Genomic DNA, 26101 nt, shown 5'->3' on the forward strand with positions numbered 1-26101 from the left:
AAAAACAATTGTAAACTTGTATGCTCGATTATCCGGCATAAAACCCCCGGATAATCGAATCAGCGCTGTCACAGTGTTTAGTGATGTGTTCTCTAAAGCGCACCCACGACTCCGATCCGACTCCGACTATTGTTAGTCCGATTTCGACTCCGGCAAAATGGAACCACTAAATCCGCCCGGAGTCAAAGTCGTCCGGAGTCGTCTGGAGTCGACTCCGAATGACTCCAGGCGATTCCAAACGACTCCGAACGACTCCGGATAATGCAGAGCGGACCTACCTTCCGGAGTCGATTCCGAATTTATCGGAGTCGGATCGGAGTCGTCTCCGTATATTTGCCAACTTTACCCATCACTAGTGTTGATGCCATTTGTTTACAAAAAAAGACGCGCTGCGAATGCGAAAATGTGTTTCGTGCTCGCTCCAAAATAAATTCACATTTTACAATGAAAAATGAACCCCAAACGTGTCGCTTGTGCTTGCGCAGTTCGTTCCGTGGTCGCAAAATTGCCATCACGAACGGAGACTTTCAACAGAAGCTAAAAGCTGTGTTTTCGTTCGATGTAAGCAAATCGAAAGGGAGTTAACCGTTTTCAGGTGCTTTAATTAATTGGTTTGCTTGTAGATTGCGCCGGCTGAAAATCTCCCGGCAGATGCATGCCGTGGATGCCGAGAAACAGTCGAACAGTTCTACGAGTACAGTGAGAAAGTTCGAGCCAACCAGGACAGCCTGCAAGCTTCGATTACCGCCACCGGAGCTGATCCTGACGGGAAGGTGAAGAAAGAATCGCCAGCGAAAGTCGCTTCCGAACCGAATGTACACACAGACCCTGCCGACAGCATCGTGCAGGTTGAGAATTATCATATTGAGCTGCTGAAGGTAGAACCATGCCTTCCCGCGACGAAACAGACAAGTGATCAGCACGATGAACCGGTTGTGGAGTATTTGTCGGAAAGTTTAGTCAAAGCAGAATCGAACGACAGTTTAAATTACGACGATGATAACGGAGACGTGCTAGAAGACACTGAACCAGTACGGGAGGAGCCCACGACCGACGAAGACAAAGGCAAACAGAACAACACACCACAGCGGCGCAAGAGGGAAAACCGGCCCCGGGAGGAGGATGAAGAGCTGCTGCGCAAACATTTCCACCTGGGGTGTGAAAAGTGCCCCTTCAAGGCGGAAACGGTGGCGGCACTGTTTCACCATTACCGCCTGGACCACCAAACACCCGGCTACGTCGAGTGTTGCAATCGCAAGTTTTTCCGGCGCGCACGGCTGCTCGAGCATCTGGGCGCACACTTGGGATCGATCGTGTGCGACGTGTGCGGCAAAGTGTTCCGGAACGTGTGCTCGCTCAACTTGCACAAGCTGGACCACGAGCAGCCGAAGCACGCGCGACAGTACAAGTGCGAGCGGTGCAACTATTCCTTCCACAAGCTGTACCACCTGAAGCAGCACCAGAAGCGCCACGAGCGTTTACGGTGCACCGTCTGCGATAAGGTGCTGGCCGGCGAGCAGGGGCTGAAGACGCACATGCAAAAAGTGCACGGCACGGACAACACACAGATCTGCCCCACCTGTGGCAAGGAGTTCCGCTGCCTGCTGGCCATGAAGCGGCACATCCGGGCGCACCTGGGCATCGTGACGGTCGAGCGGGTGCAGTGCGACCAGTGCGCGAAGTGGTTCGACAGCAAGCTGAACCTGCGCAACCATATCAAGGGCGTGCACGATGGGGCCGGCCCGATCCAGTGCGACGAGTGTCAGCACGTCAGCCCGAACCGGCGGGCACTGACGAACCATAAGCTGCGGACGCACGGCCGCAAGCAGACGTTTGAGTGCGAGCACTGCGGGAAGAAGCTGAACACGAAGCTCACGCTGAAGGAGCACATGGCCACGCACACGAACATTCCGCTCTACTCGTGCGAGTTCTGTGGCATCACGTTCAATTCCAACGCGAACAAGTACGTGCACCGGAAGAGCAAACATCCGCAGGAATGGGAAGCGATGATGCAGCAAAAGCTCATGCAGCGAATGGGTCCAGCTGTAATATTGCCGGAATAAAGGCGACGGTTTTACATATTAAATGGTTAATAAAGAGTGTTTAGCATTTGGAATAAGCTCATTCCTCATCATGATCGTCGTTTTGCTGGAAAACTTTAATGATCTCAGCTACGTAGAGAAGATTTGTATTGTCGGACACGTGTAAAGGTAAGGATAATCACTGTTTTGCTGTACCTAATATTTATTATTATTTAATTTTTATAGTTCATTTGTATTTTACACTTTTTGATGAGCGAAAAACAAAAGGTCAACACGTCTTGACGCCTTGTTTAGGATGTGTTTTCGTGTTCGATTTGTATTTTTAATCGATGTCATAAAAATTAAGAACTTAAATTGCTGAACTCCCTTGAAAAATCGTTGAATTCAATGTTGCATTTAAAATGAAATGTTCCGATACTTTACATACCCTCTGTAATGTATGTCACTGCATGCTTACAGTACTTCGTACTCTTGAACCTGTGTGGAGTCAGGACGGCTGTTCGGTCGGTTAGCGAGCGTCACATTCTTTCGCTTCACGTGCAACCGATCCTTCGCATGGGGTAGCTTTTTCAAAAAGAACTTCGCCACAAACGCATCTGTAATGGCAATGAAGCGATTGCTTCCCAGCGCGGTAAACAGCTTCATGATGTGCGTTTGGGCGCTCATGGGTATTTTCGTTTCCCCCGGTTTGCCTCGCCCCTTCCAGCTGCACAGTGGGAGAAACTCGCGCCTGAACACCAGATCCATCGCTTCCACCAGCCGACCGTTCGGTTCCTCGCCCAGTATCTTTTTGTTCAGCCAGTTTGTGAGATTGCTCTGGTACGTGCTGTCTGTGGCGAGCCTGTAGTCCAGCTCGTTCAGCTGCTCCTCGTTAGCAACTGGCTCGAACTCGAACGGGGGCTCGCCTGCATCTGCACCGGCCGCATTTTCGCCCAGCGCAACGGCATCCTTCACCTGCTCGAGTGTGGCCAGCGTTGTGCCGAGCTTTTTCTCCACCCGCAGCACGCGGATCGAAACGTCCTCCACCTCCTTCTGGATGTGGTCCATCTTGCGGTGCAGCTGCCCGATCTGACCTGACATGGAGGAGAGTATCTTCAGCACGTCCCCGATCGTGGCGTCGCCGGTATCCTCGAACGGATCTTCATCGTCGCACGTCATCATTAGTTCGTTTGCCTCTTTGCCCTGCATTTCAACTGAAAGGGATACAAGCGCAGCGCTAGTCAATGCACGATTCGTCAACATTGTGTGTGTTCGCTTTCACCTACGTTCCATCTGGATGAGCCTCTGTTCCGCTTCGTACTCTTGCTCGAATTTGCTTTCCAGCAGCTCACGAATTTTGTAGATTTTCCCCGTTTTGTCACGCGCCGTAGCCATGTTTTGCGAGGCCATGATAGATTGTTGGCATAAAAATACTGCAACAACAGACCAGCGTTCACTGCTTGCTAGCGTCTTTTCGAGAATAAACAAATCGCCTAGCCCGTTGACAGTTCGATGAAGTTTGTCAAAAAGCAGCGCACTCACACACACACGCACTCGCATGCACCCATCTTCAGATGGCTACACACATACACATGTAAGCTTTGTGCGCTTCAAACCGTCTGTTTCGGCGTAAGAAGTACGGGCTGTACCGAATTGGCTAAGAGTGTTCCGGAAGATCCTTGATCGGTGAGTTCAGTAAATTATACGTTTTTTCTTCTTATTTCGTTTGTTGTCTTTCATTCTAACAAATTATTCATTTTGTCTGTAAGCAAAATTAATCATATCGGCACTTAACTAAATAATATACATCGAACATGATCTCGTAACGTGGTTCATTGGGATTTTCCCCTAAGCATTCTCAACAATCCTACAATTGTCACTAACTCGACACTGTTGTCGGTTCCGCTCGACATTGGATCAAAATTTGCTGAGCTCCAGCAAGGTGTTGCAGGACAGTCGTATCAGGTTGCTTTTTCACATGCAACCGGCAGCCCTTTCTTTGATTGCGTTGTAAGTGCACTCGATTCTTTGCATACGGCAGTTTCTTCTGGAAGAACTTGGCCACAAACGCATCCGTGATGGTGGTAAACCGATTACTGCCCACCACCCTAAACAGTTCCATAATGTTTCGCTGAGCGCTCATCGGGATTTTGGGCTCGGGTTTGGAGCGCCCCTTCCAGCTACATTTCGGCAGAAAATCCCGCTTAAACACGATCTCCATTGCTTCGTGCAGCCGGTTTTTGGAATCTTCGCTCACTATTTTCACGTTCAGCCATTTGGTGAGATTGCCCTGGTACTCTGCGTCAGCTCCGAGCTTGAAGTCCAGCTCGTTCAGCTCCTCCTCGTTGCTTACGGCGTTAAACTCGAATCCGGCCAGTTCGGGATCGGAGCTCTTCTGTGCCAGATCGCTAATGCTCACCACGTCCTTCAGCTGTTCGAGTGTGGCCAGCGTTGTGCCGAGCTTTTTCTCCACCCGCAGCACACGAATCGAAACGTCCTCCACCTCCTTCTGGATGTGGTCCACCTTTCGGTTGAGCTGTCCGATGTGTTGCAGCACGGTCGTAAGCAAGCTGAACACGTTCTCGATCGTTGGTTCGCCCACGTCAGCGAACGGATCCTGCTCTTCGCAGGTCAGCAATAGTTCGCTGGTGAGTTTCGTTTTTGCTTCCTGTTCGCCTAAAACGAGGTAAAAGGCCGCATCAGAAATTTGCCCCAAATTCGTATGCCCGACCGATCAACTTACGCTTCAATCGTAAATAATTTTGTTCTGCTTCAAACTCCTCGTCAAATTTGCTCTCTAGCTTGTCTCGAATTTTGTAAATGTTGCCCGTTTTTTTGTCACGTTGCGTTGCCATGATTTGCCGTTTTTGCCTTTCTATGTTGAGCAGAGTGTAATCTTTTTATGATATTTTATCGCACAATTTGTTGAATGAAATCTGTACGCGTCCTGTACTCTAACGTCGCAGTGAATGTAAACAAGCTGGTTTCATTTGACGGATGTTTTTCAAAAGACGCACACGCACACACATGCTTGATGTGTCGCTACGTGCTACACACTAGTGATGTGCTCTTTGGAGCGCACCCACGATTTCGATCCGACTTTGGCTATTGTTCGTTCGATTCCGACTCCGTCAAAATCTGAACCACTAGTTCCACCCGGCAACAACATGCCCGTCATGGGTTCAAGCCTCAAATAGACCGTGCCGCCATACGTAGGACTGACTGTCCTGCTATGGGGGGTAATCCAAAAGTCATTGAGAGCCAACTAGTGTTGGGAATTTCGTTTAAAAAAAGGAACGGAACGGAACTAGTTCATTTTTCAAAAAGAACGGAACGTGAACCTGGGGTGCAAAAGAACCGACCCAGAGCTTAAAAAAAGGAACGGAACGGAACTAGTTCATTTTTCAAAAAGAACGGAACGTGAACCTGGGGTGCAAAAGAACCGACCCAGAGCTTAGACGCCAAACTGTCATCCGGGGGGGGGGGGGGGGGTTGTTACTTGTTACAGGATATGAAAAGGCGACACCAAATCTAGATGGGTTCAACCTATGCCCAGTAAGCTCTACCAGCTGTGCTAATATAAAGCATACATTTATTATCTAGCATTTTTTAAACTTTTTAGATGCGACGACCATTTTCGGTCAAAGCCTTCCATCTTATAATAGGCTTGGCTAGCAGTAACTTATTAAATGCCCATAGCAGGATAATCATCCCAGCGTTTGGGGGCACGATCTATTCGAGGCTTTTACTATTGAAATTAAAGGAGAGACACGTCTGTTCCGTTTGGAGCTCAGATCAAGACTGACTTAATTATATTTGAGTTCTATTTATATATATACAGGAAATTGATAATTCCAACACTCTCCCTCAATTTCTGAAAACACTTAATCCCAAACCTATGCGATGTAGAACAAACGGCTTTACAGGTAAACCCTTCGTCATAATATCCGCCACTTGTTCAGTTGTCGGTATATACTTCAGTTTGATGATTCCCCGTTGGATGAGATCTTGCACAAAGCGAAACTTGATGTCTATGTGCTTTAGCCGGCTGGTTTCCTTTTCCTCTCCCATGACTCGAATCGCCGATTGGTTGTCTTCATGGTACACTACAGGATAATCCAGTTTGATGTCAAGATCCTCCAGCAGTCGTACTAGCCAAATGCCATGGCATGCCGCCATGCACAATGCTATAAGTTCTGCTTCTGTTGAAGATAATGAAATTGTTGTTTGTTTCTTTGTTGACCAACTCACCGTACTACCATAAACTTTGAAAACATAGCCAGTCAGCGAACGTCGATCGATCGCATTGTTTCCCCAATCAGCGTCCGAATATGCTTCGATAGCTGGTAGATTGTCATTACCTTCGAAGTGTAAACCAAAGTCCAAAGTACCACGCACGTAGCGCAATACTCGTTTTAGATGGTACCAATGCTGGTCTGTGGGGCAACTTTGAAATTGGCTGAAATAATTCACTGCTGCACACAAGTCCGGCCTAGTTGTCAAAGTTGCATACATTAAGCATCCAATTAGTTCTCGATATGGCTTATTCACACGATTGCATTCTTCACCCTTTTGCAGTTGCAAACGATTCTCAATCGGAGTTGACACTGGTTTACAGTCCTTCATGTTAAATCGTTGCAGTAATTTTTCGAAAAATGATTGTTGGCTTATATGAAGAACACGTTGTTCTGGTTTTCTTTTGATTGTCAAACCGAGAAAACACTTCACTTCACCAATATCCTTCATTTCAAATTCCTTTGATAAGCATTGTTTCACTATCGTAATTAACGGCATTTTTTGTCCAATCAAAAGCATATCGTCCACATAGATTAATAAAAATAGTTGGTTTTCTCCAGATTCACGCACATACAAACACTTGTCACTTATACTTCTTTTAAATCCTAGTTTTTCCACAAACATATGGAATCGCAAATTCCATGCTCTTGACGCCTGTTTAAGTCCATATAAAGACTTGTTCAGACGACATACAAGATTATTCCCTGTTTCAAACCCTTCGGGTTGTGTCATGTAAATCTCTTCACTAATTGTTCCGTTTAAGAAAGCACTCTTTACATCCATTTGTTGGATTAACATACCCTTCTGATTTGCCACTGCTAAGATCGTTCGCAAAGTGTCAAGTCTAGCAGTGGGTGAATATGTTTCAAAATAATCAAAACCTTGTCGTTGGCTAAAACCCCTCGCCACCAATCTTGCCTTATAGTGATCTTCAGAACCATCGTCTGTTTGTTTTATTTTAAAGATCCATTTACACGATATTGGAACCCGTCCTTCTGGGAGTTCCACCAAATCCCAAGTATGGTTTCGCATCAAAGCATCCATTTCTTCGTCCACTGCTATTTTCCACTTTGGCCAATCTTCTCGTTTCTTCATTTCCGCAATGCTACATGGTAGATTATCCACAAAATGTGAGGCATTTAACGCAAAACCACTTAGATCATAATCTTCATGCCACGATGGCGCCACACGTTCTCTAACTGGACGAGAATTTGTAGCTTGGTCCAAGTCACTAATTTCACGAATTGTTTGATCCAAGCAACTGTCAAACGATTCATCGTTTTCAATGCCATGCACACTTTCACTATCATTTTCTACCTGTTCACTTGAGCCAATATTATTTGGCACTGAACCACCAGGAATATAAATTTCTTCATTTATGGAAAAATCACTATCACGCATGTTCATACTATTCTTTTCTTCGACGAAAATCACATCTCGCGCAATAACACATCGATTTCTTTTCGGATCCCAAATCCGATACCCATTTGTAGCATAACCAATGAACACACCTTCCCATGATTTGAAGTCGAGTTTTTGTCGTTGTTCCTTTGGAACATGCACGTAAACATTTACACCAAAAACTCTAAGTTTGTCAACGTTTGGTTTTTCCTTGTTCCAAATTTCATATGGTGTCAAATTGGAAGCTAAAGCCTTCGCAGGACATCGATTGGTTAAGTAAGCGGCTGTTTGGATTGCTGGCCCCCAAAGCCTTTTGTTCACATTAGAATCCTTCATCATTGCACGAGCCATTTCTACGAGAGTTCTGTTTTTCCGCTCACTAACACCGTTTTGTTCCGGCGTATAAGGAACTGTAAACTCGATTTGTATCCCCTTTTCTTTGCAAAAATTCAAAAATTGAATATTGGTGTATTCTGTACCGTTATCACACCGCAAACGAGATATTTTTGATCCAAATTTAGCAGAAACTATGGCTTCAAAGTCACGAAATTTTTCAAAAGCTTCACTCTTTGTCTTAAGTAAAAACACCATTGTGAACTTGCTCCAATCATCTATGAATGTTATAAAGTATTTTTCACCATAAAAACCGACAGGAGTGATAGGGCCACAAATATCGGAATGAATAAGTTCCAATAATCTGCTCGATCTTCGATCTTCACTTGTCACAAATTGCTTTCGAGTGAGTTTTCCTGCAACACAAGCTTCACAGATAAAGTCTTCATCACCTCGCTGCCGAATTGGCTGCATTCCAATCACCATTTCGTTTCGCAAAATCTGATCTAATCCTTTTGCACTTATATGGCCAAAACGACGATGCCAAATTTCTAAACACTTCGGAACCTTCCCACACGAATAGAGACATGAATCAGCTACATCCTTAATTTTCAATAACGTCAATTCGTAGAGTTTTCCCCGTCGGCTTCCACATGCGATTGTTTGCGACCCGTATTTCACTAAAACCTTTCCATCCGAAAACTGCACAGTTAGTCCAGCTTCTTCCATTTTGCGTACGGAGAGTAAATTCACACGCGCATTCGGTATGTAGAGTACGTTTTTGAGAGTAACAGGTACCAATTTGTCACCAACCGAAGAAAACAGTTTTATACTTCCATATTGTTCCGCAACTATTGTTTCACCTTCCTTGGCCACTGCAATTGTCATAGGATTGTCCATTAGCATTAGTTTGTCCAGCAAGTTTCTATCGTTAGTTAAGTGTTCCGACGAACCGGAATCAACAATCCAATTTACCTGCTGTGACGTACTGAGAATTTCATTGCTACCAATGAAACAAACACCATCATCACCAAAATACGCATTGTGTTGGTTCGAATTGCTTTCCTTTTGTTTCTGTTTTTCTGGGCAGTCCCCGATTTTGTGACCAATCTTTTTGCAACCAAAACATTTCAATAGTTTCTTTTGTTGGTGCCTGCCACGGTTTGCACTGTATTCACTAGAAAACGCAGCTGGATAGCATTGTGTGTCGTTTCTTGTTTCCACACTTTTCTTTGTTTCTTCATCTAGTAAACGTGCCTTTACCATGTCCAATGTTAACTGCTCTTGAGGCATAGTTTCCAGAACAGTAACCACTGTGGCATATTCAGACCCAATAGTCAATAACAAATGACAAATTATGTCTTCATTTTCCATGGTTCCACCCGTTGCCTTAAATTCTCGCACTAGTTTGTCAAATGCTAGAAAATGCTCCGTTAAGCTAGAATCTCCTTGTTTTAGTAGCAGCATTTTTCTTTTCACATGCATTTTACTTGACAAACTTTTTCGCTCGAACACCTTTTGCAATGTGTCCCATATTTGCTTGCTGGTTTTGCACTCTTGTACATACTCCAAATGTGTGTCGTTAATACGCGAAATCAACAACGACTTACATTGTTTGTCCTTTTTGGATTTTTCTGTAGAACTTTCACTTGTTGATGGCTCAGAAGAAATACATTCCATCAAATCGTATTCTTCAAGTACAGATAACATTCTGAACTTCCAGGAAGAATAATTCGTCCCATCGAACAATGGAAGCAAAAACAATTTGGAATAATCCATTTTTTCTGAATAATTTGTGTACACCACACGATCACTTTTCGCAACACTTTTTGTTTCCTGGCCTGTTTCGCCTTTCTGTTCCATCACACTCCTTTGTCACAACGTCACTCCTTTTTGTGGGGATCGTGCTCACAGCACACCACCACTAGTCTTTTCAAATCGTTATTCCTCGCCTCTTTTGAGAACAATAACACATCAGCATTTGCTGCCGACACCGCTCACACCAGACTTTTCCGTTGTCTTCGCTCGTTCTTTGAATTAGAGCCACAACAATAAAATATCGTGAACGTATTGTCCTACACAGCACCAAGCGAGCCTGGGCCCATAACCTATTGAAATTAAAGGAGAGACACGTCTGTTCCGTTTGGAGCTCAGATCAAGACTGACTTAATTATATTTGAGTTCTATTTATATATATACAGGAAATTGATAATTCCAACATTTACCCATGCCGATGTTATTGAGTGGTACGAATTGACGATTGTATCACGAGATTGACTAATTATTTGAATTTCACTTACTATTTCAAAAAAATACTTTTTTTTACACAAACCGTTTACAAGATCACGGCACTCAAATGGTTGTCGAATGGAACAGAATGCTTCGAATCAAAGGGTCAAATATTGGAATCATGCCGAGTGCCAAGATCAAGTGGATATCGTGGCATAAAAAATATATACATTTTTTTTTCGTTGTTCATATTCGCATATTATAATACACATTTTCTAACCTGCTCTGCCATATGAGTACATATTTTAATTTGATGATAGTTATTTGTCTAGTTAAGACAAGCAAAATTATAACAAAAAGTATAATAGATGTTACAAATTGCACCATAATGCCAAATGCAACACCATTTTTGGTTTCGCTTATCACGATTTTTATAAACGATACGCGACGAAGTGCGATGAATACCCAAGCGCCACAGATTAAGCTTAAACGACTGGAAAATTGAATATCCATAGAAAAAAAATGAAAGCTCCACAGCTTCATTGGTTTGATCAATAGATGGCGTATTACAACTCATCATTATATTGCTATCCTTTTCTTGCAATGTGTTTCAACAAGTTTCTTCTTATCATTACCTATATAGCCTTCTAACTTTCTGAGCAAAAATCTATATGAATGGTCGGTGGTCAAGATACGTGGGTATCAACACCGACGACCATTACTAAAATCTCACTTGCTTCAGTGCTGGTGGTGTCCATTGCAGTTTAGTATTTAAACAACAGTATCGCCGTTCTAGTTCTAGCGATGCATAACTTCAATGCGAAACCATACAACAGTACAGAGGAAATGAGAAAGCTCTCCTCGAAGCGATGAAGCTCAACTGGTTGGGATATCCCACCAATAGATAGCGCCATCAGCTTTTTTGCTATTTTTAGAATGCATGAGTCGTTTGCCGTCTGCTAAACGAAGTCTTTCTATATTCCGTGTAGGTAGAGTGCTTGAGTCGTTTAGAAGCCGTTTAGTGGTCGTTTAGTGGATTTGTGGCACTTGGGTATTCCTGTGAGCATGGGAGAGTGCACAGGCAACACATACTGTATGCGAGAAAGAGTGAACAGTTATCTTGCATGCAGCAAGCAACAGCCGGACAAAGCCGGTTTTTTTAAAGAACGGAACGCACGAACGACAACACCTTGCTAACAATATTGAAGCGGCAAAGACCGGAACGGAACGGAGTGAACGGAAAGAACGAATTGAACGGAACGGAATGAACGGAACGGAACGGAATGAACGGAACGGAACGGAATGAACGGAACGGAATGAACGGAAAGAACGGAATGAACGGAACGGAACGATTTTGTATAAAGGATCGGAACGGAACGGCCTACATAAAGAACGGAACTTTTTTACTAGGTTCGGACCGGAACGGCCAACACTAGAGCCAACCACACAAGTAGTACAGGCAGGCCTTGACCGACGATTGTTGAGCCAAAAGAAGAAGAAGAAGTTCTGCCCGGAGAAGGATTCGTCCGGAGTCGTTCGGAGTCGTCCGGAGCCGTTCGGAGTCGTCCGGTATAATGTGCATGTGATCCAGCATTTCCTTTCTTCTTGTTTTTTGTCTTTCACTTTGTGGCGCCTTTGTTTCTAAGGACGACTCCGGCTGACTCCGGGAGACATCGACTCTGTTATGAGTTTATAGTAAGCCGTTATTTGGGTAACGAATAACTTTAACAACCGGACTACTCCGCACGACTCCTGGAGATTCCGGACGATTCCAAACGACTTTGGATAATGCTGGACGGGCCCTACCTTTCGGAGTCGATTCCGAAATTACTGAATTCGGATCAGGGTCGATCTTCGGATTTTTGCCAGCTTTATCCATCACTACTTCACACATCCACATTTATGCTTCTCTTTCTAAAATATTAATGGACCTGAACATTTTTCCTAACATTTGTATTCAAATCCTTATTTATTATTTCGAAGTGATTTTAATTCCTCTTCCACTTACAAGCTACTTGCTTCTGTACATTAAACATTAGGCCCCCTCCTATGTTCCAGCTAAATCTACTCCGCGAGCGGATCTGAGTTCGCGTCGCATACTCTGGATTTCTTATTGCATTCATGGGGTCTATAACTTTTCTGGCTGAGTCGCGTCTTGGCGTGCGGCAGTTTCTTCTGAAAAAACTTGGCCACAAATGCGGCCGATATAGAAGTGAAGCGAGTACTTCCCACCACCCGAAACAGTTCCATGATGTGCGTTTGCGTACACATGGCAATTTTGCGATTCAATCGCCCCTTCCAGCTACACAACGGCAGAAACTCACGCGTGAAAACCACCTCCATCGCTTCATACAATCGACGGTCAGAGTCCGAGTTCAATATCATCGCGTTCAACCAGTTGGTGAGATTCCTCCTGTACGCATTGTCCGTGGCCAGCCTATGGTCGAGATCGTTCAGCTCTTGCTCGTTACTTACGGCACGAAACTCAAACCCGGGCTCTGGGGGAATGACTTCCGTTGCCATGCCTTTAGGCATCAACGTGTCTTTCACCTTTTCCGTCATCGAAAGCGTTGAGTTCAGTTTTGCTTCCAGCTTTAGTACGCGGTGCTTTGCTTCGCTTACTTGCTTTCGAAAGCTGTCCTGCTTCCCAGCAAGCTGCTCGATCTTGCGAGACACAGTGTTCAGCATCTTCATCACGTCCGCGATCGTTGCATTGTCGGGATTAACGTTTGTATCCTCTTCTTCGCAGGTCATCATTTGTTCGATTGCTAACCTTTCTTTTGCTTCCTGTTCCCCTAAAGCAAAGCAAATGCTACATAATATACGTTTGTCTTGTTCGAGCGCGCCCGACAGATGAACTTACGTCGCGTTCGTAACAATCTTTGTTCTGCTTCAAACTCCTGGTCGAATTGATCCTCAATCCGTTTACGAAGTAGATAAATTCTTCCAGTCTCTTTATCACGATGGGAAGCCATGGTGGTGTACACTATTTCACTGTTTCAATTTGCTGCAGGAAATCAACGCATCCTCCGTATATTCGTCGTGTTGAATGTAAACAAACTGTGTCGTTTGACAGCTCGCAAAGGATTTTCAAAACACTTTCCACACAAACACACACTCACACGTCGCTACATGCTTACACATGAACATTTGTGCTTTTCCTGGAGTTTAAAAACCTTCATAGAAACGAGCGTAACTAAAAAATCAATTAAGTGATAGAATAAAACCTTCCACCTCTGATGTTTTACCCGATGCAGTAAACTAGAAATTGAGCTATAAGTATTTTCAGTATTTATATTCAATTCCTTATTTATTATTTCGAAAGGATTAACAACTTGTCTTTTAATCATAAGCCATATACGAGCCAGTTGCACCTCCTTGCATTGTTTTTGTGGTTCTGTACATACAACAGCAATTGATTAATTCATACCAAAATCAATCTCCTAAAGACTACATCTACCGACTGAAATCGGTATCCAGAGCGAGCGGATCGGAGTTCTTTTGGCGTCGTCTGCTGGGCAAATTATACGGAGCGGCTCTTCTCACGCTGGGTCGTAGCGTATTGCGCGTTAGTTTCCTTACAAAGAACTTTGCTACAATTTTGTCCGTAATAGTAGTGCAGCGATTACTTCCCACCACCCGAAACAGCTCCACGATGTACCTTTGGTCACATATGGCAATTTTGGGCCCTGATTTGCTTCGTCCCTTCCAGCTACACAACATCAGAAACTCCCGCTCGAAAACCAGATCCAACGCATGCAGCATTCGTCGGAAGGGTTTCTGTAAACTTATCTTCGCCTTCAGCCAGTTGGTGAGGTTCCTGCAGAACGCCTCGTCCGTGGCCAGCCTTTGGTCGAGATCGTTCATCTCTTGCTCGTTGCTTACGGCACGAAACTCAAACCCGGGCTCTGGGGGATCGTCCTGCTCCGGTGTCCAATATCTAGCCAGCATCTCGTCCTTCACCTTTTCCGTCATCGAAAGCGTTGTGTTCATTTTTGCTTCTAGCTTTAGCACGCGGTGCTTTGCTTCGCACACTTCCTTCTGAAAGGTGTCCTGCTTTCCACAAAGCTGCCCGATCTTGCGAGACACAGTTTTCAGCATCTTCATCACATCCGCGATCGTTGCACTGTCGGGATTAATGGTTGGATCTTCATCTTCGCAGGTCATCAGTAGTTCGTTTGCTAACCTTTCTTTTGCTTCTTGTTCCCCTAAAACAAATCAAACGATTTACAATACATTTACCAGACTCGAACGACCATGGGTAGATGAACTTACGCTGCAATCGTATCAATTTTTGTTCTGCTTCAAACTCCGCGTTAAATTTGCTCTCCAGCTTATCTCGAAATCGGTATATTTTGCCGGTATCTTTATCATGTTGTGAATAAGACGCCATGGTGTTACAGACTCACTGTTCAATTTGCTGCAGGAAATCAACGCGCACTCCGTGCATTCGTCGTGTGGAATGTAAACAAACTGTTTCTTTTGACAGCTAGCGGAGGCATCTTCATTAGTGATGGGAAAAATGAAGTTTTCGTCGGAATCGATTCCGACTAGCTCCGAAGTTTTCGTCGGAGTTGATTCTGGATAGTAGGTCCTGAATCACTTTCCGGAATCGATTCCAGATTCGCAATCAGCTGTGGAATAAGCTCCAGAATCAGTCTCGGGTTTGGAATCGGAATCGGGTCCGAGTCTTCTTTGAAATCGGAGTCAGTTTCGGCATCGCCATAAGAATAGGCGTTTGGTTCCAATGATGCTACGTATTGATAGCCGCAAATAATAAAATTAGCTTGTGAACTACAGGCGGTCCCCGAGATACACGGTACCTCTTATACGCGGATTCGGAGATACACGGTTTTTTTTAATTTGACAGTTCTTTGAGAAAATTGTACTGTTTTGACACATCAATTGTAAATTTCCAAATAATTTCCGTTTCGATCCAATGTTAAAAACTTTTTAAAATGATTTAAAACTGTTATATTCAGTCAGGATCATATCAAATAATTCATAAAGTGACTAAAACCGCTCCCTACTTGCAAAATTACACGAAAATTTGTGATATTTTAGCTGGAAATCACGAGATTCGACTTACGCGGAAATTCGAGATACGCGGTATTTTGTGGCCGTTTTCGGTCCCCATTAACCGTGTATCTCGGGGACCGCCTGTAGTGATGTGCTGTATGGAGCGCACCGACTCCGGCAAAATGGAACCACTAGATCCGCCCGGAGTCGGAGTCGTTCGGAGTCGTCCGGAGTCTTCCGGAATCGTCCGGAGTCGCCCGGAGTCGCCCGGAGTCTTCCGGAGTCGTTCGGAGTCGTCCGGAGTTGTTCGGAGTCGTCCGGAGTCGCCGGAGTCGTTCGGAGTCGTCTGGAGTCGCTGGAGTCGGAGTCGTCCGGAGTCGTCTGGATTCATTCGGATGCCGGATGAATCCAGACGACTCCGGACGACTCCAAACGACTACGAACAACTCCGGCAGGCTTCGGACGACTCCGAGCGGATCTAGTGGTTCCATTTTACCGGAGTCGGAATCGGACTAACAGTAGTTGGAGTCGGATCGGAGTCGTGGGTGTGCTCCAGAAAGCACATTACTAGTCACAACGTGATTCACTCATACACATTTATAATTATTTATCCTCATGTTTGGAAACATTCGTTTACAGCTTAAGAATTATGGACAACAAATGTTTTTTTGTATTCATTTTTTAATAGAGACGTGGCGCCTACTTTTTCATTTATCCCGTTAACAGGACTACGCAACGAAATCACGATCGCTTATCCATCGTAAAACTGATACTGAACCCATGACGGTCTTTGAACCTGCCCTGTAATTGGCATTAAAACTCTATCTGTGCTGAATCAGTTCCCAGTTTTATTCATTTTTCAAACTGCCCCTGTAGCTGTTCCGGATCCGGAACGAAACGTGAACTTGTTCCGATAGGGATTAGCATAGGAGTTTAAGCTCAATTAGTATTTTGCTTCTTATGTATTAATTCGATACGATTTGCTATCATAAACCTTAGACGACCTAACTTGTCCTGCATAGTGCATGAGTAGTCGTAGTGTATGTATACATTGAACGCGCTATATCCGACACGTTCTCCTAAAGAATATTTAACAAATTCTTATTACTCTATAAGTTGTGTAAAAAGTCTATACCATAAGAAAGGTGCTTGCATCCATCTATGTTCCGGTCCAAACTAGTTTACGTCCGGATTTGGGTTTACTGTGTCCGGATTTGAGCCTAGTTAGGATTTCCTATTGCATACACTGCTTCTATAACCTTTCAAGTTGAGCCGCGCTTTGGCGAACGGTAGTTTCTTAATAAAGAATTTGGCCACAAATTCATCTGAAATAGTAATGAACCGATTACTTCCAACCACCCGAAACAATTCCATTATGAACTTTTGGGCACTCATGGATATTCTGAATTGCCCCGGTTTGGCTCGCCCCTTCCAACTACACGACGGCAGAAACTCGCGCTTGAAAACCACCTCCATCGCTTGATGTAAGCGATGGTTTGGATCCGGGTGTAGTATCTTCGCGTTCAGCCATTTGGTGAGGTTCCTGCTGTACGCCTCGTCCGTAGCCAGTCTGTGGTCTAGATCTTTTAGCTCAGTCTCGTTGCTTACCGCTTGAAACTCAAACCCGGGAACGGGTGTAACGATCTGCTCCGTCGCCTTCTGGAAATCGTCAGACATCAACTCGTCCTTCACCGCTTCAGCCATGAAAAGCACTTCGTTCAGCCTTCTATCCAGCTTCGTCACACGGCTCTTTGTTTCGTCTAGCTGGTGTTGGAATGTATCCTGCTTACAAGAAAGCTGCTCGATCTGAACCGACAAGGTTCGCAGCACCTTCACTACGTCTGCGGTCGTTGCGTTGCTGGGGTCAGCGAATGGATCTTCATCGTCGCAAGTCAACATTAGTGCGCTTGGTTCTGCTTCTTCAGATGGTTCATTGTTTGCTTGCTTTTCACCTAAAATAGGACCCAATTGACGATGGTTTATGGTTTTGTCTCGTTGCAACTCCCAGCACCACTAACTTACGCTGCAACCGCAACAATCTTTCTTCTTCTTCAAACTTCTTCTCTATCTTTTTTATCAGTGCATCACGAAACTTGTAGATACTGCCGGATCTTTTGTCACGCGATGAGGCCATGCTGTTTTCGAATAATGTCTCAGTTCAGTTCGTTTTAATTTTCACGTGCGTTCGACGCATCCATCGCGATGAAATCAAAACAGCCTGCTGTTTGCCGGCAAATCTTTGTCAAAACTCAGCACACGCACACATATGAAAAAAAAACATTTGTTGCTTTTCACACACACGCACATGTTCGGGGTGTGTTATTCCGATTATGAATCGTTCGTTTCTCTAATTGGTGTACATATTTTAATTATTGTATTTGTGTTATTTTTATTTATCAGAAAACGATTTTGTGTACATTGCGCTGTAGAAGATGCTTGATGGATCAGCTGGTTTGGAGCCACTTGACAGCGCGCTCTTGTTTGATAACAAAAGCAAGATTGTTTACGCTGAAAAGAAGCATTCCGCAAAAAGAAGCATCCGCAGCATTTCGGTACGCAAAAATGAGTGAAAGATGTCGCCTTTGTCTGGGAAGTTTATCGTCCACCGGGCCGAAGATATCGATACGCGACGCTGAATTTCAAGAGGAGTTAAAAACGGTGTTTCATTTCGATGTAAGTAGACAGAGTACGTACGGCGAAAGTGAACGGGTTTCAACTTGTTACTTGATTCTCCTGTTCCGTTACTTGATTCTCCTGTTCCGCTTAAGATAATCCACGATACGGCGCTTCCGGAACACGTGTGCAATGAATGCAGAAGTACCGTGTCTTACTGCCACTCGTACTGCCTACAGGTTCAGGCCAATCAGTTCCAACTGCTCGGGGAGGCGAACGAAAATGTCCTTAAGCCGGTGGAAAATGTTATGGTGGAATCACTAGTCGAGGAGGATGACTGTACCAAGACGGAAAAGCATTTACAGAAGGAAGAGCTGGCTGTGAATCAAGAGGCAACGATGTGTTTGGAGGTCCAGAAAGGATTGAGTGTAGACGAGGATTGCGTTCGAGGGAAGAACGATAAACAGCGACGACGAGCGCGCCAAAGTATTAAAAACAAGCCCGATCTACAAAAAGAGACCGAAAATCAGGACACGTCCTCAAAAGAAGTATCACAAGCAAATCAGTTAGAGAACGATAAAATCATAACCCAATTCTTCACTCTAGAGTGTGAGATCTGTGCGGCAACGGCGGAAAGCTTCGTCCAGCTGCTGGACCACTACCGAACCGCGCACAAAACGAAAGGTTACGTGCGATGCTGCGGTAAGCAGTTCGTTCGTCGATACATTCTGGTAGATCACATTGCAGCGCACCGCGGCACGATACGGTGCGAAATTTGCCATAAAACGTACAAAACGAAGCGCTACCTGGCGCTACACTTTGCCAAAAGTCACAGCGGCGAAACGGATCGACCGTTCAAGTGCGGCAAGTGTCACGTGTCCTATCCGAAGCAGTATTTGCTGCGGGCGCACGAACTGATGCACGTCCAGCAGCAGTGCCATATCTGCGAGAAGGTTCTCTCCAACACTCAGTCGCTGAGGGTGCACATCGCCCAGATGCACGGCGGCGAAGGGCATCACATTTGTGACACGTGCGGGAAGGTGTTCCGCACCAAACCGGCCATGGAGCGGCACATCAACGAGCATATGGGGGTGGACGTGGTAGAACGGTTGCAGTGCGACCACTGCCAGAAATGGTTCAGCGGGAAGTACAACCTGCGCAAGCACGTGCGCTTTATGCATCTGGAGGGCGGGCAGGTGTTTCGGTGCGAGCTATGTCCGCACGAAAGTCCCAACAGTCGGGCACTGGCGAACCACAAGCTACGAGTGCACGTGGAGGAACGGTTCGAGTGCGAGTACTGTGGCAAGCGGTTTAAACGGCGGCCCAACTTGCGGGAACACATCGCATCGCACACGAACATGCCGCTGTACTCGTGCGAGATATGCCAGAATCGAACGTTCAACTCGAAGGCCAACTACTTTACGCATCGAAAACACAAGCATCCGCAGGAATGGGAGGCTCAGAAACGGTTGCGGACGGAGCGGGAAATGAGCAAACATTAATTTATTAATAAAATCGTTTTCATAATTCACAAAGTGTCCGATAAAGACACTGTTCAAAAGGTAAACGCTTAGCAGTTCTCTTTTGTCCAAACAATTGTAACAGTTGTTGGTAATAAATTCAAATGTCCATTACCATTTGCGCAATTTGTTGGTCACTGTGCCGGGTTGACAGCTCGTTGACAGGCTACCACCGTCTACATGGATCTGTTGTGTACGAGCGGAGCGAACAAGAACAACAAACTTACAGCTCCACCATGAACCAAGCCGAACCAGCCGCGGTATCGTCCGAAAACGAAATGGATGAAAAGTGTCGCCTGTGCTTAGAATGTTGCAATTCCACCAACGCGACACCTATCACGGACGGCGAGTTTGGTACGAAGCTACAGAAGGTGTTCAAATTCCCGGTAAGTGGTCCCCTCAGTTCGATTGTTTTGATCTACGACGAGACCAGCAGCAGGCACACAGGGTCGTGACCTATCACTACTATCGCCGTCACTACTTGCAGATACTGCCGGAAGATACGCTACCGGAACGGGTGTGTCACGAGTGCGTTACGATCGTGTCGGATTTTCACACGTACAGCCAGCGGATTCAGTCCAATCAGGAGCAGCTGCAGACACAGCTGAAGGAGCAAAAGTTTCAACCCTTCGAGGTGGTTAAAATTGAAACGCTAGAAGACGACGATTTCTACGATGCCGAGATGGAGGAAGCGCGCGAACGGCTCGAGGAAGACGCAACGGAACAAACGGTACATGTGAGCGCTACCCGCAAACCAGCCAAACGGGCCCCCAAACCCTCGGACACCGAAGCCGCCAACGTGAGTGACGCGTTGCGCGAGGAAGCGGAAGGGGAGGAGGATGAGGAGATCGATGACGATGAGGACGATGAAGATTTCGTGCCGAAGGTGGACCCCAAGGACGGTACGCTAAAAGTTCCCGTGCGGCGTCGCCGGCGGCTGGCGCAGGTAAAAGCGCCGCCGAAAAAGCGCACCACCCTGAAGACGGAAAAGCAGGTGGAAAAGCTCGAGCCGGAAGAGCTGGCGAAGCAGCACGAGGAGGACAGGCGGATACAGGAGTTTTACAAGTTTGAGTGTGAGCAATGCTCGCTGCCGATGGACAGCTTCGCCGATCTGCAGGTGCACTATCGGCGAGAGCACAGCACCAAAGGGTACGTGCGCTGCTGCGAGAAGGTGTTCTATCGGCGGTTCCAGCTGCTGGACCATATTGCAGCCCACCAGGGCACGATCAAGTGTGAGGTGTGCCAGAAGAGCTACAAGAGCAGCCGCTATCTGGCGCTGCACATGATGAAAAGCCACAGCCGCGAGGAGGACCGGCCGTTCAAGTGCGACAAGTGCCGGCAGTCGTTCCACAAGGAGCACCTGCTGAAAGCGCACCAGGCCAACCATCTGTCGGAGAAGTGCCCGATCTGCGAGAAGGTGGTGTCGTCCAAGTACGCGCTCAAGACGCACGTCGCGCACATGCACGGTAGCGATAGCAACCAGATCTGCGACGTGTGCGGGAAGGAGTTCCGCACCAAGCAGGCGATGGAGCGGCACATCAACGAGCACATGGGGGTGGACGTGGTGCAGAAGGTGCAGTGCAACGTGTGCCAGCGGTGGTTCCACGGGAAATACAACCTGCGCAAGCACGTGCGTTTCATGCATCTGGAGGGCGGGCAGGTGTTTCGGTGCGACTTGTGCCCGCACGAAAGCCCCAACAGCCGTGCCCTGCTGGACCACAAGAAGCGGGTGCACGTGGTGGAGCGGTTCGCGTGCGAGCTGTGCGGCAAGCGATTCAAGCGGAAGCTGTACCTGAAGGAACACATCGCGTCGCACACCGGCCAGCCGCTGTACGAGTGCGGCATTTGCGATGCCAAGTTTAACTCGAACGCGAACTGCTACAACCACCGGAAGAGCAAACATCCGGAGGAGTGGCAGGCGCGCCGGCAGGCCTTTTTCGAGGCCCAGCGTAAAGCGCCGGACAGTGAGCTGAAGAAGGAGGAAGTTGCTTAAAGCGGGAAAGGGCATGCGAGCGAGGGATATGGCAATTATGCTGCATGATAGCATACAATAAACATTACCTTTTTTTTACTGGATGATTTTGAATTTTTAGCTGCCTCAAGTACGCTGAAGCATTATTTATACACTTCCTTTCGCGGAAAATTTATTTCAAAAACTTATCTTATTTTTTTATAAAATATTTAAATGCACTTTTCGAACGCCGGAGCGACCATTTTGTGCAGCACTGTACACTGCTGTTGATGTTATTGTTCCGCGCCTGACAGACGCAGTCGGTGCAGTTGGTTGCTCGGATTGTTTGTGATGCGAAATTGCAGCGAAGCCAGTAAGGGTGAGCGATAGCGCAGCATTGCGAATAAAATGAATGAAAAGTGTCGCCTGTGTTTGGAGGAAGTGCAGTGTGCCATCGCCGTCTCGATAGTGGACGAGTCGTTTCAGCAAAAGCTTCGGAATGTGTTTTTATTCGAGGTAACACAGCGCACCGTTGATTGTGTAGATTCATACTCACAAACACAAACACACACACACACGCGCTCGCTCTATCTTTTTTCCAGATCTCGACGGAAGAGCCCTTACCGGAACAGGTATGCCAGCAGTGCCAAACGACAGTGGCCGAGTTTCACGTGTACAGCCAGCAGGTGGAGGCGAACCAGCGCCAGCTACGGTTAGAGCTGGCCACGGACACGGATGTTGAGCCGGAACCGGTCAAGGTAGAGCCGGACCTTCAGATTGAAATCATGCCAGCGGAAGGGCTGGAGGAGCTGCCGCCGGGTATTGAGTGTGTGGATGTGAAGGAAGAGTACGATGGAAGCATTACGGCCCAGTCGGAATCGGACTTGGATGCGAGCACGGACGATGAGTACGTCGTGGCGACCCGGCGCAAGGTCCGTCGTAAAGCGCGCGAACGAAAGGAGCGAAAGGAGGAGAGCACGGAGCGAGGCAAAGACAAATCGGAAGGGAATGGGGCGGCTCGGCAGCAAGAGAAAGACGACCGGATCAAGGAGTTCTACACCCTGGAGTGCGAAATCTGCTCCATCCTGTTGGATGACTTTGTGCAGCTGCAGGAGCACTACCAGCTAGTGCACGACACCCGGGGCTATATACGGTGCTGCAACAAGCAGCTCTTCCATCGCTACACGCTGCTCGACCATATCGCGGTGCATCGGGGAACGATCCGGTGCGAGGTGTGCGACAGAACGTACAAAACGAAGCGCTACCTGGCGCTGCACATGGCCAAAAGCCACGGCACGGAGGAGGAGCGCCCGTTCAAGTGCGACCAGTGCGGGCTGGCCTATCCGAAGCAGTATCTGCTCCGGTCGCACCAGCTGATGCACGTGCAGGCGGAGTGCCACGTCTGCAAGAAGGTGCTGTCGAGCAATTACGCCCTCAAGGTGCACCTCACGCAGATGCACAGCGACGATGGTAACCAGATCTGTGCGACGTGTGGCAAAATTTTCCGCACCAAGGCGGCGATGGAGCGGCACATCAAGGAGCATATGGGGCTGGAGCCGATCGAGCGGATGCAGTGCGAGTACTGCCAGAAGTGGTTCAACGGGAAGTACAATCTGAACAAGCACATTCGCTTCCTACACAACGAGCGGGGGCAGGTGTTTCGGTGCGATCTGTGTGCGCACGAGAGCCCGAACAGCCGGGCCCTGTCGTACCACAAGCAGCGGGTGCACGTGCAGGAAAAGCACGAGTGTGAGCTCTGCGGCAAGCGGTTCAAGCGGAAGCTGTATCTGCGCGAGCACATTGCGTCGCACACGAACGTGCCACTGTACACGTGCGAGTACTGCGGGATGAAGTTTAACTCGCACGCGAACCATTTTACGCATCGGAAAAACAAGCACCCGGAGGAATGGGAAGCGCACAAGCGGATGCGGATGCTGAAGAAGATGAGCAAGCATTGAGGGTGGTTCGCAGGGCAGCAGGATCTTGAGTTTGATTATGCGTATTTAGGTGTAGGATAGGCGCTATTAATAGGTGAATTATTTTCCGCTCTTAGTTAGAAAAACGCTAGAGTGATAGGCGAACGTTCCAATTCGTTATTCAAAGACATTAGAAATGCGTTCTTATTTTTAGCACATTGCCAATTGGCATTAAACGATTGGTTCCCCAGTAGTTATGCTATTTTACTTGTCGACTTCAAGAAAAGTATTAATCGAAAATAAAGCAGAGGTTTTTTTCCAAATTTAAGGCACTATGAAGTCATTCTCGATTTGCAAGCGGATTTAAATTAATTTTCGTAATTCGACCTCCAATTTGCAAAAGCAGCATTTTTAAATTTGAGAATCCTTGGTGAAACTTTTCAACCACTTCAAGGGTTTACGTGAAACGTTTCAATGCAGCGCTGCAGGCGAACGTCAGTGGAAAGAAATGGCACAAATAAACAAACAAACATACGCTTGCTGCCTGTAGTGGACCAACGCCGATTTTTTCTAAGGCACTGGTCTAATCTTGTTGCGCGCAACATTGTTGCTGGCAAAATGTATGGATTTTGACAGCTAGCGCAACTTTGTTGCATGCCAAATTCAATCCAATTTGATTTTTGTCTGGCAACATTTTCTATTTACCTTGGTCATGGTAATCGGGTGTATGAAATGACACAGCAGCAGTGTGCGTTTTGTTGACATCCGCTAAATTTGGATTTTAAGCATTTATAATACATTTTTTGGTGTATATTTCATTTTTTCAACACTTTATTCAACACGTGAATGATAAAAAATAATCTCTGAGCTGTTAATTGGCAATTTTTTACGCTAAACAATGTCAAAGCGAAATGTTGCCAGCAACATTCATAGACCACCTCAGCGATATGTTGCCGAGCAACAATGTTGCGCGCAACAAGATTAGACCGCTGCCTAACCGGCAAAGCGGCACACAATGTGGGAAAAATGTCGTTTATGTTTAAAGAAAATAGGTGCCAGAAAGGGAGCGTCCATCACCGACGACGAATTCGGCGCCATGCTGAGCCGTGTGTTCACCTTCCCGGTATGTGTGCATTTTTCTCACCTTGGTCCATTTGTTGCTGATTTCTCTGTGCTGTGTTGTTTTAGGTTGCCGTTACCGAATCCGTTTTGCTGGTAAATGTTTGTGCCAAATGTGCGTTGATGGTGCGAAACTTTAACGCCTTTAGTGAAGCGGTCGAGGCAAATCAGAACGTTTTGTTAAGCGAGTTAATGGTGGAGGAGAAAGGTAGGGAATTAGATGATGAAAAGGTAAAGCATACTCAAGTAATCTCATCACGAGAGCTAACTGTGGAGCCAAAAGGACGGGAAGTGGAAGATGTTAAACATGGCCATTCACTGACAAAGCCTGTCCTAGATCAAGAATATGAAACAAATGAAAAAAAGCCCGTGGAAAAGCTCGCTGATGATGATGATGGGACCGCCAGTATGCTGCCCATAGAGGATATGGAAGTGCTGCTAAAAGAACAGCTGGATGATGACTTTTCCTCGGACGACAACAACAGCACAACGCACACCGATGACAAAACCCCGAACAGTCGCAGCAAAAAGCCCGACCTGCACGAGAACGATCGCATCATTATGGAGTTTTTCGAGATGCGCTGCGAGCTCTGCCCGAAACAGGCCGAACAAAGCTTCGATCGGTTCTACACGCTGCAGCGGCACTATCGCGTGGCGCACCAGTGTCGCGGATTTTTGCGCTGCTGCGGCAGAAAGCTTTACCGTCGGTTTCGCGTCATGGAACACATCCAGTCACATCGCGGCACGATCCGGTGCGGGATTTGCGACAAGCCGTTCAAAAGCAAGAGCTACCTGATGCGCCACAATGCCGAGCAGCACGTGGCCGAGGGACCGTCCTTCGCCTGCCAGCACTGTGAGCGAACGTTTCACACCCAGCGGCAGCTGAATCAGCACCTGCCCGCACACGAAACGACGGTGTGCAAGATCTGCGGCAAAACGGTGAACGTCCGGTACCTGAAGCAGCATACCGCACTGATACACGGCACGGTACGCCAGGGCTACATGTGCGATCTGTGCGGGAAGAACTTTTCCAGCAGCTTGGCGCTGGACCGGCACATCAAGCAGCACCAGGGCATCGAGACGATCGAGAAGCTAGACTGTCCGCACTGTGGCAAGCAGCTGAACGGGAAGTACAACCTGCAGAAGCACGTGCGCTGCATGCATGTGGAGGCGGGCAAGAGCTACCGGTGCGAGGTGTGCGGCCACTTCAGCCCGAACAGTGTGGCGCTGGAGAACCACAAAAAGCGGGTGCACACGGGCGAACACTTTGAGTGTGGAGAGTGTGGCAAACGGTTCAAGCAGAAGATTTACCTGACGGAGCACGTGGCGGCGCTGCACACGCGCAAACCGCTGTACGCGTGCGAGTTTTGCGAGGCTACGTTCAAGTCGAGGGCGAACTACTACACGCACCGGAAGACCCGGCACCGGGCAGAGTGGGAAGCGCTCAGGGAGGAGAGGAAACAAGGGGAGGGCAAGAGATTGTTTGCCGCGGCGGATGTGATCACTGGAGTCGTCTAGGGAATGGTTTGTTTTTGGAGATGTGTACGAGGTTTTGCTTTGTTTGTAATTACGAAAAGATTAAATTATTTTAATGCAATTCGACCTATTTGATATGAAATTGAATATTTGCAAAAGCACGCAAAATTGATTTTTTTTTATAAAATGGAAATTAATCCAAAATGA

At 46.7% G+C, this 26101-nt stretch overlaps 8 protein-coding genes across 10 annotated transcripts; 3 read left to right on the forward strand and 5 right to left on the reverse strand.

Moving 5' to 3' along the window:
• The first annotated feature begins 380 nt into the window (after window positions 1-380).
• On the forward strand, window positions 381-19481 carry LOC120961369 (uncharacterized). Its single transcript, XM_049611155.1, has 5 exons — window positions 381-561; window positions 624-2062; window positions 4255-4669; window positions 17655-17972; window positions 18068-19481. The coding sequence occupies exons 1-5, from the start codon at window positions 445-447 to the stop codon at window positions 19412-19414; spliced, it is 3636 nt and encodes a 1211-aa protein (XP_049467112.1). The 5' UTR covers window positions 381-444; the 3' UTR covers window positions 19415-19481.
• Window positions 2227-3616, reverse strand: LOC120952333 (uncharacterized). The gene is made up of 2 exons (XM_040371612.2): window positions 3308-3616; window positions 2227-3235 (listed from the first exon to the last, which is right to left on the reverse strand). The coding sequence occupies exons 1-2, from the start codon at window positions 3579-3581 to the stop codon at window positions 2496-2498; spliced, it is 1014 nt and encodes a 337-aa protein (XP_040227546.2). The 5' UTR covers window positions 3582-3616; the 3' UTR covers window positions 2227-2495.
• LOC125906661 (uncharacterized) lies at window positions 3901-4995 on the reverse strand. The gene is made up of 2 exons (XM_049606464.1): window positions 4765-4995; window positions 3901-4697 (listed from the first exon to the last, which is right to left on the reverse strand). The coding sequence occupies exons 1-2, from the start codon at window positions 4874-4876 to the stop codon at window positions 3901-3903; spliced, it is 909 nt and encodes a 302-aa protein (XP_049462421.1). The 5' UTR covers window positions 4877-4995.
• LOC120952334 (uncharacterized) lies at window positions 11196-13425 on the reverse strand. 2 transcript variants are annotated; one of them, XM_040371614.2, is made up of 2 exons: window positions 13144-13425; window positions 11196-13067 (listed from the first exon to the last, which is right to left on the reverse strand). In XM_040371614.2, exon 2 carries the CDS (start codon window positions 13035-13037, stop codon window positions 12345-12347), a length of 693 nt encoding a protein of 230 aa, XP_040227548.2. In that variant the 5' UTR covers window positions 13038-13067; window positions 13144-13425; the 3' UTR covers window positions 11196-12344. The 2 variants fall into 2 exon arrangements, with proteins under 2 accessions (XP_040227548.2, XP_040227547.2); XM_040371613.2 differs by having other exon boundaries at window positions 11196-13075; window positions 13144-13423.
• Window positions 13516-14781, reverse strand: LOC120952332 (uncharacterized). The gene is made up of 2 exons (XM_040371611.2): window positions 14556-14781; window positions 13516-14488 (listed from the first exon to the last, which is right to left on the reverse strand). Exons 1-2 carry the CDS (start codon window positions 14671-14673, stop codon window positions 13737-13739), a joined length of 870 nt encoding a protein of 289 aa, XP_040227545.2. The 5' UTR covers window positions 14674-14781; the 3' UTR covers window positions 13516-13736.
• Window positions 15879-17649, reverse strand: LOC120952337 (uncharacterized). 2 transcript variants are annotated; one of them, XM_040371617.2, is made up of 3 exons: window positions 17322-17649; window positions 16908-17251; window positions 15879-16624 (listed from the first exon to the last, which is right to left on the reverse strand). In XM_040371617.2, exons 1-3 carry the CDS (start codon window positions 17431-17433, stop codon window positions 16562-16564), a joined length of 519 nt encoding a protein of 172 aa, XP_040227551.2. In that variant the 5' UTR covers window positions 17434-17649; the 3' UTR covers window positions 15879-16561. The 2 variants fall into 2 exon arrangements, with proteins under 2 accessions (XP_040227551.2, XP_049462422.1); XM_049606465.1 differs by having other exon boundaries at window positions 15879-17251; window positions 17322-17637.
• An 8-nt stretch (window positions 19482-19489) lies between the features above and the next one.
• LOC120961370 (zinc finger protein 236-like) lies at window positions 19490-23622 on the forward strand. The gene is made up of 4 exons (XM_040385081.2): window positions 19490-19818; window positions 19920-21422; window positions 21774-21899; window positions 21986-23622. The coding sequence occupies exons 1-4, from the start codon at window positions 19537-19539 to the stop codon at window positions 23339-23341; spliced, it is 3267 nt and encodes a 1088-aa protein (XP_040241015.2). The 5' UTR covers window positions 19490-19536; the 3' UTR covers window positions 23342-23622.
• Window positions 23623-23706: 84 nt separating this feature from the next.
• LOC120952330 (zinc finger protein 883-like) lies at window positions 23707-26096 on the forward strand. The gene is made up of 2 exons (XM_040371608.2): window positions 23707-24422; window positions 24488-26096. The coding sequence occupies exons 1-2, from the start codon at window positions 24315-24317 to the stop codon at window positions 25934-25936; spliced, it is 1557 nt and encodes a 518-aa protein (XP_040227542.2). The 5' UTR covers window positions 23707-24314; the 3' UTR covers window positions 25937-26096.
• The last annotated feature ends 5 nt before the right edge of the window (window positions 26097-26101 follow it).

The sequence above is a fragment of the Anopheles coluzzii genome, chromosome 2 (genome assembly GCF_943734685.1).
Source record: "Anopheles coluzzii chromosome 2, AcolN3, whole genome shotgun sequence".
Taxonomy (NCBI): Eukaryota; Metazoa; Arthropoda; class Insecta; order Diptera; family Culicidae; genus Anopheles; species Anopheles coluzzii.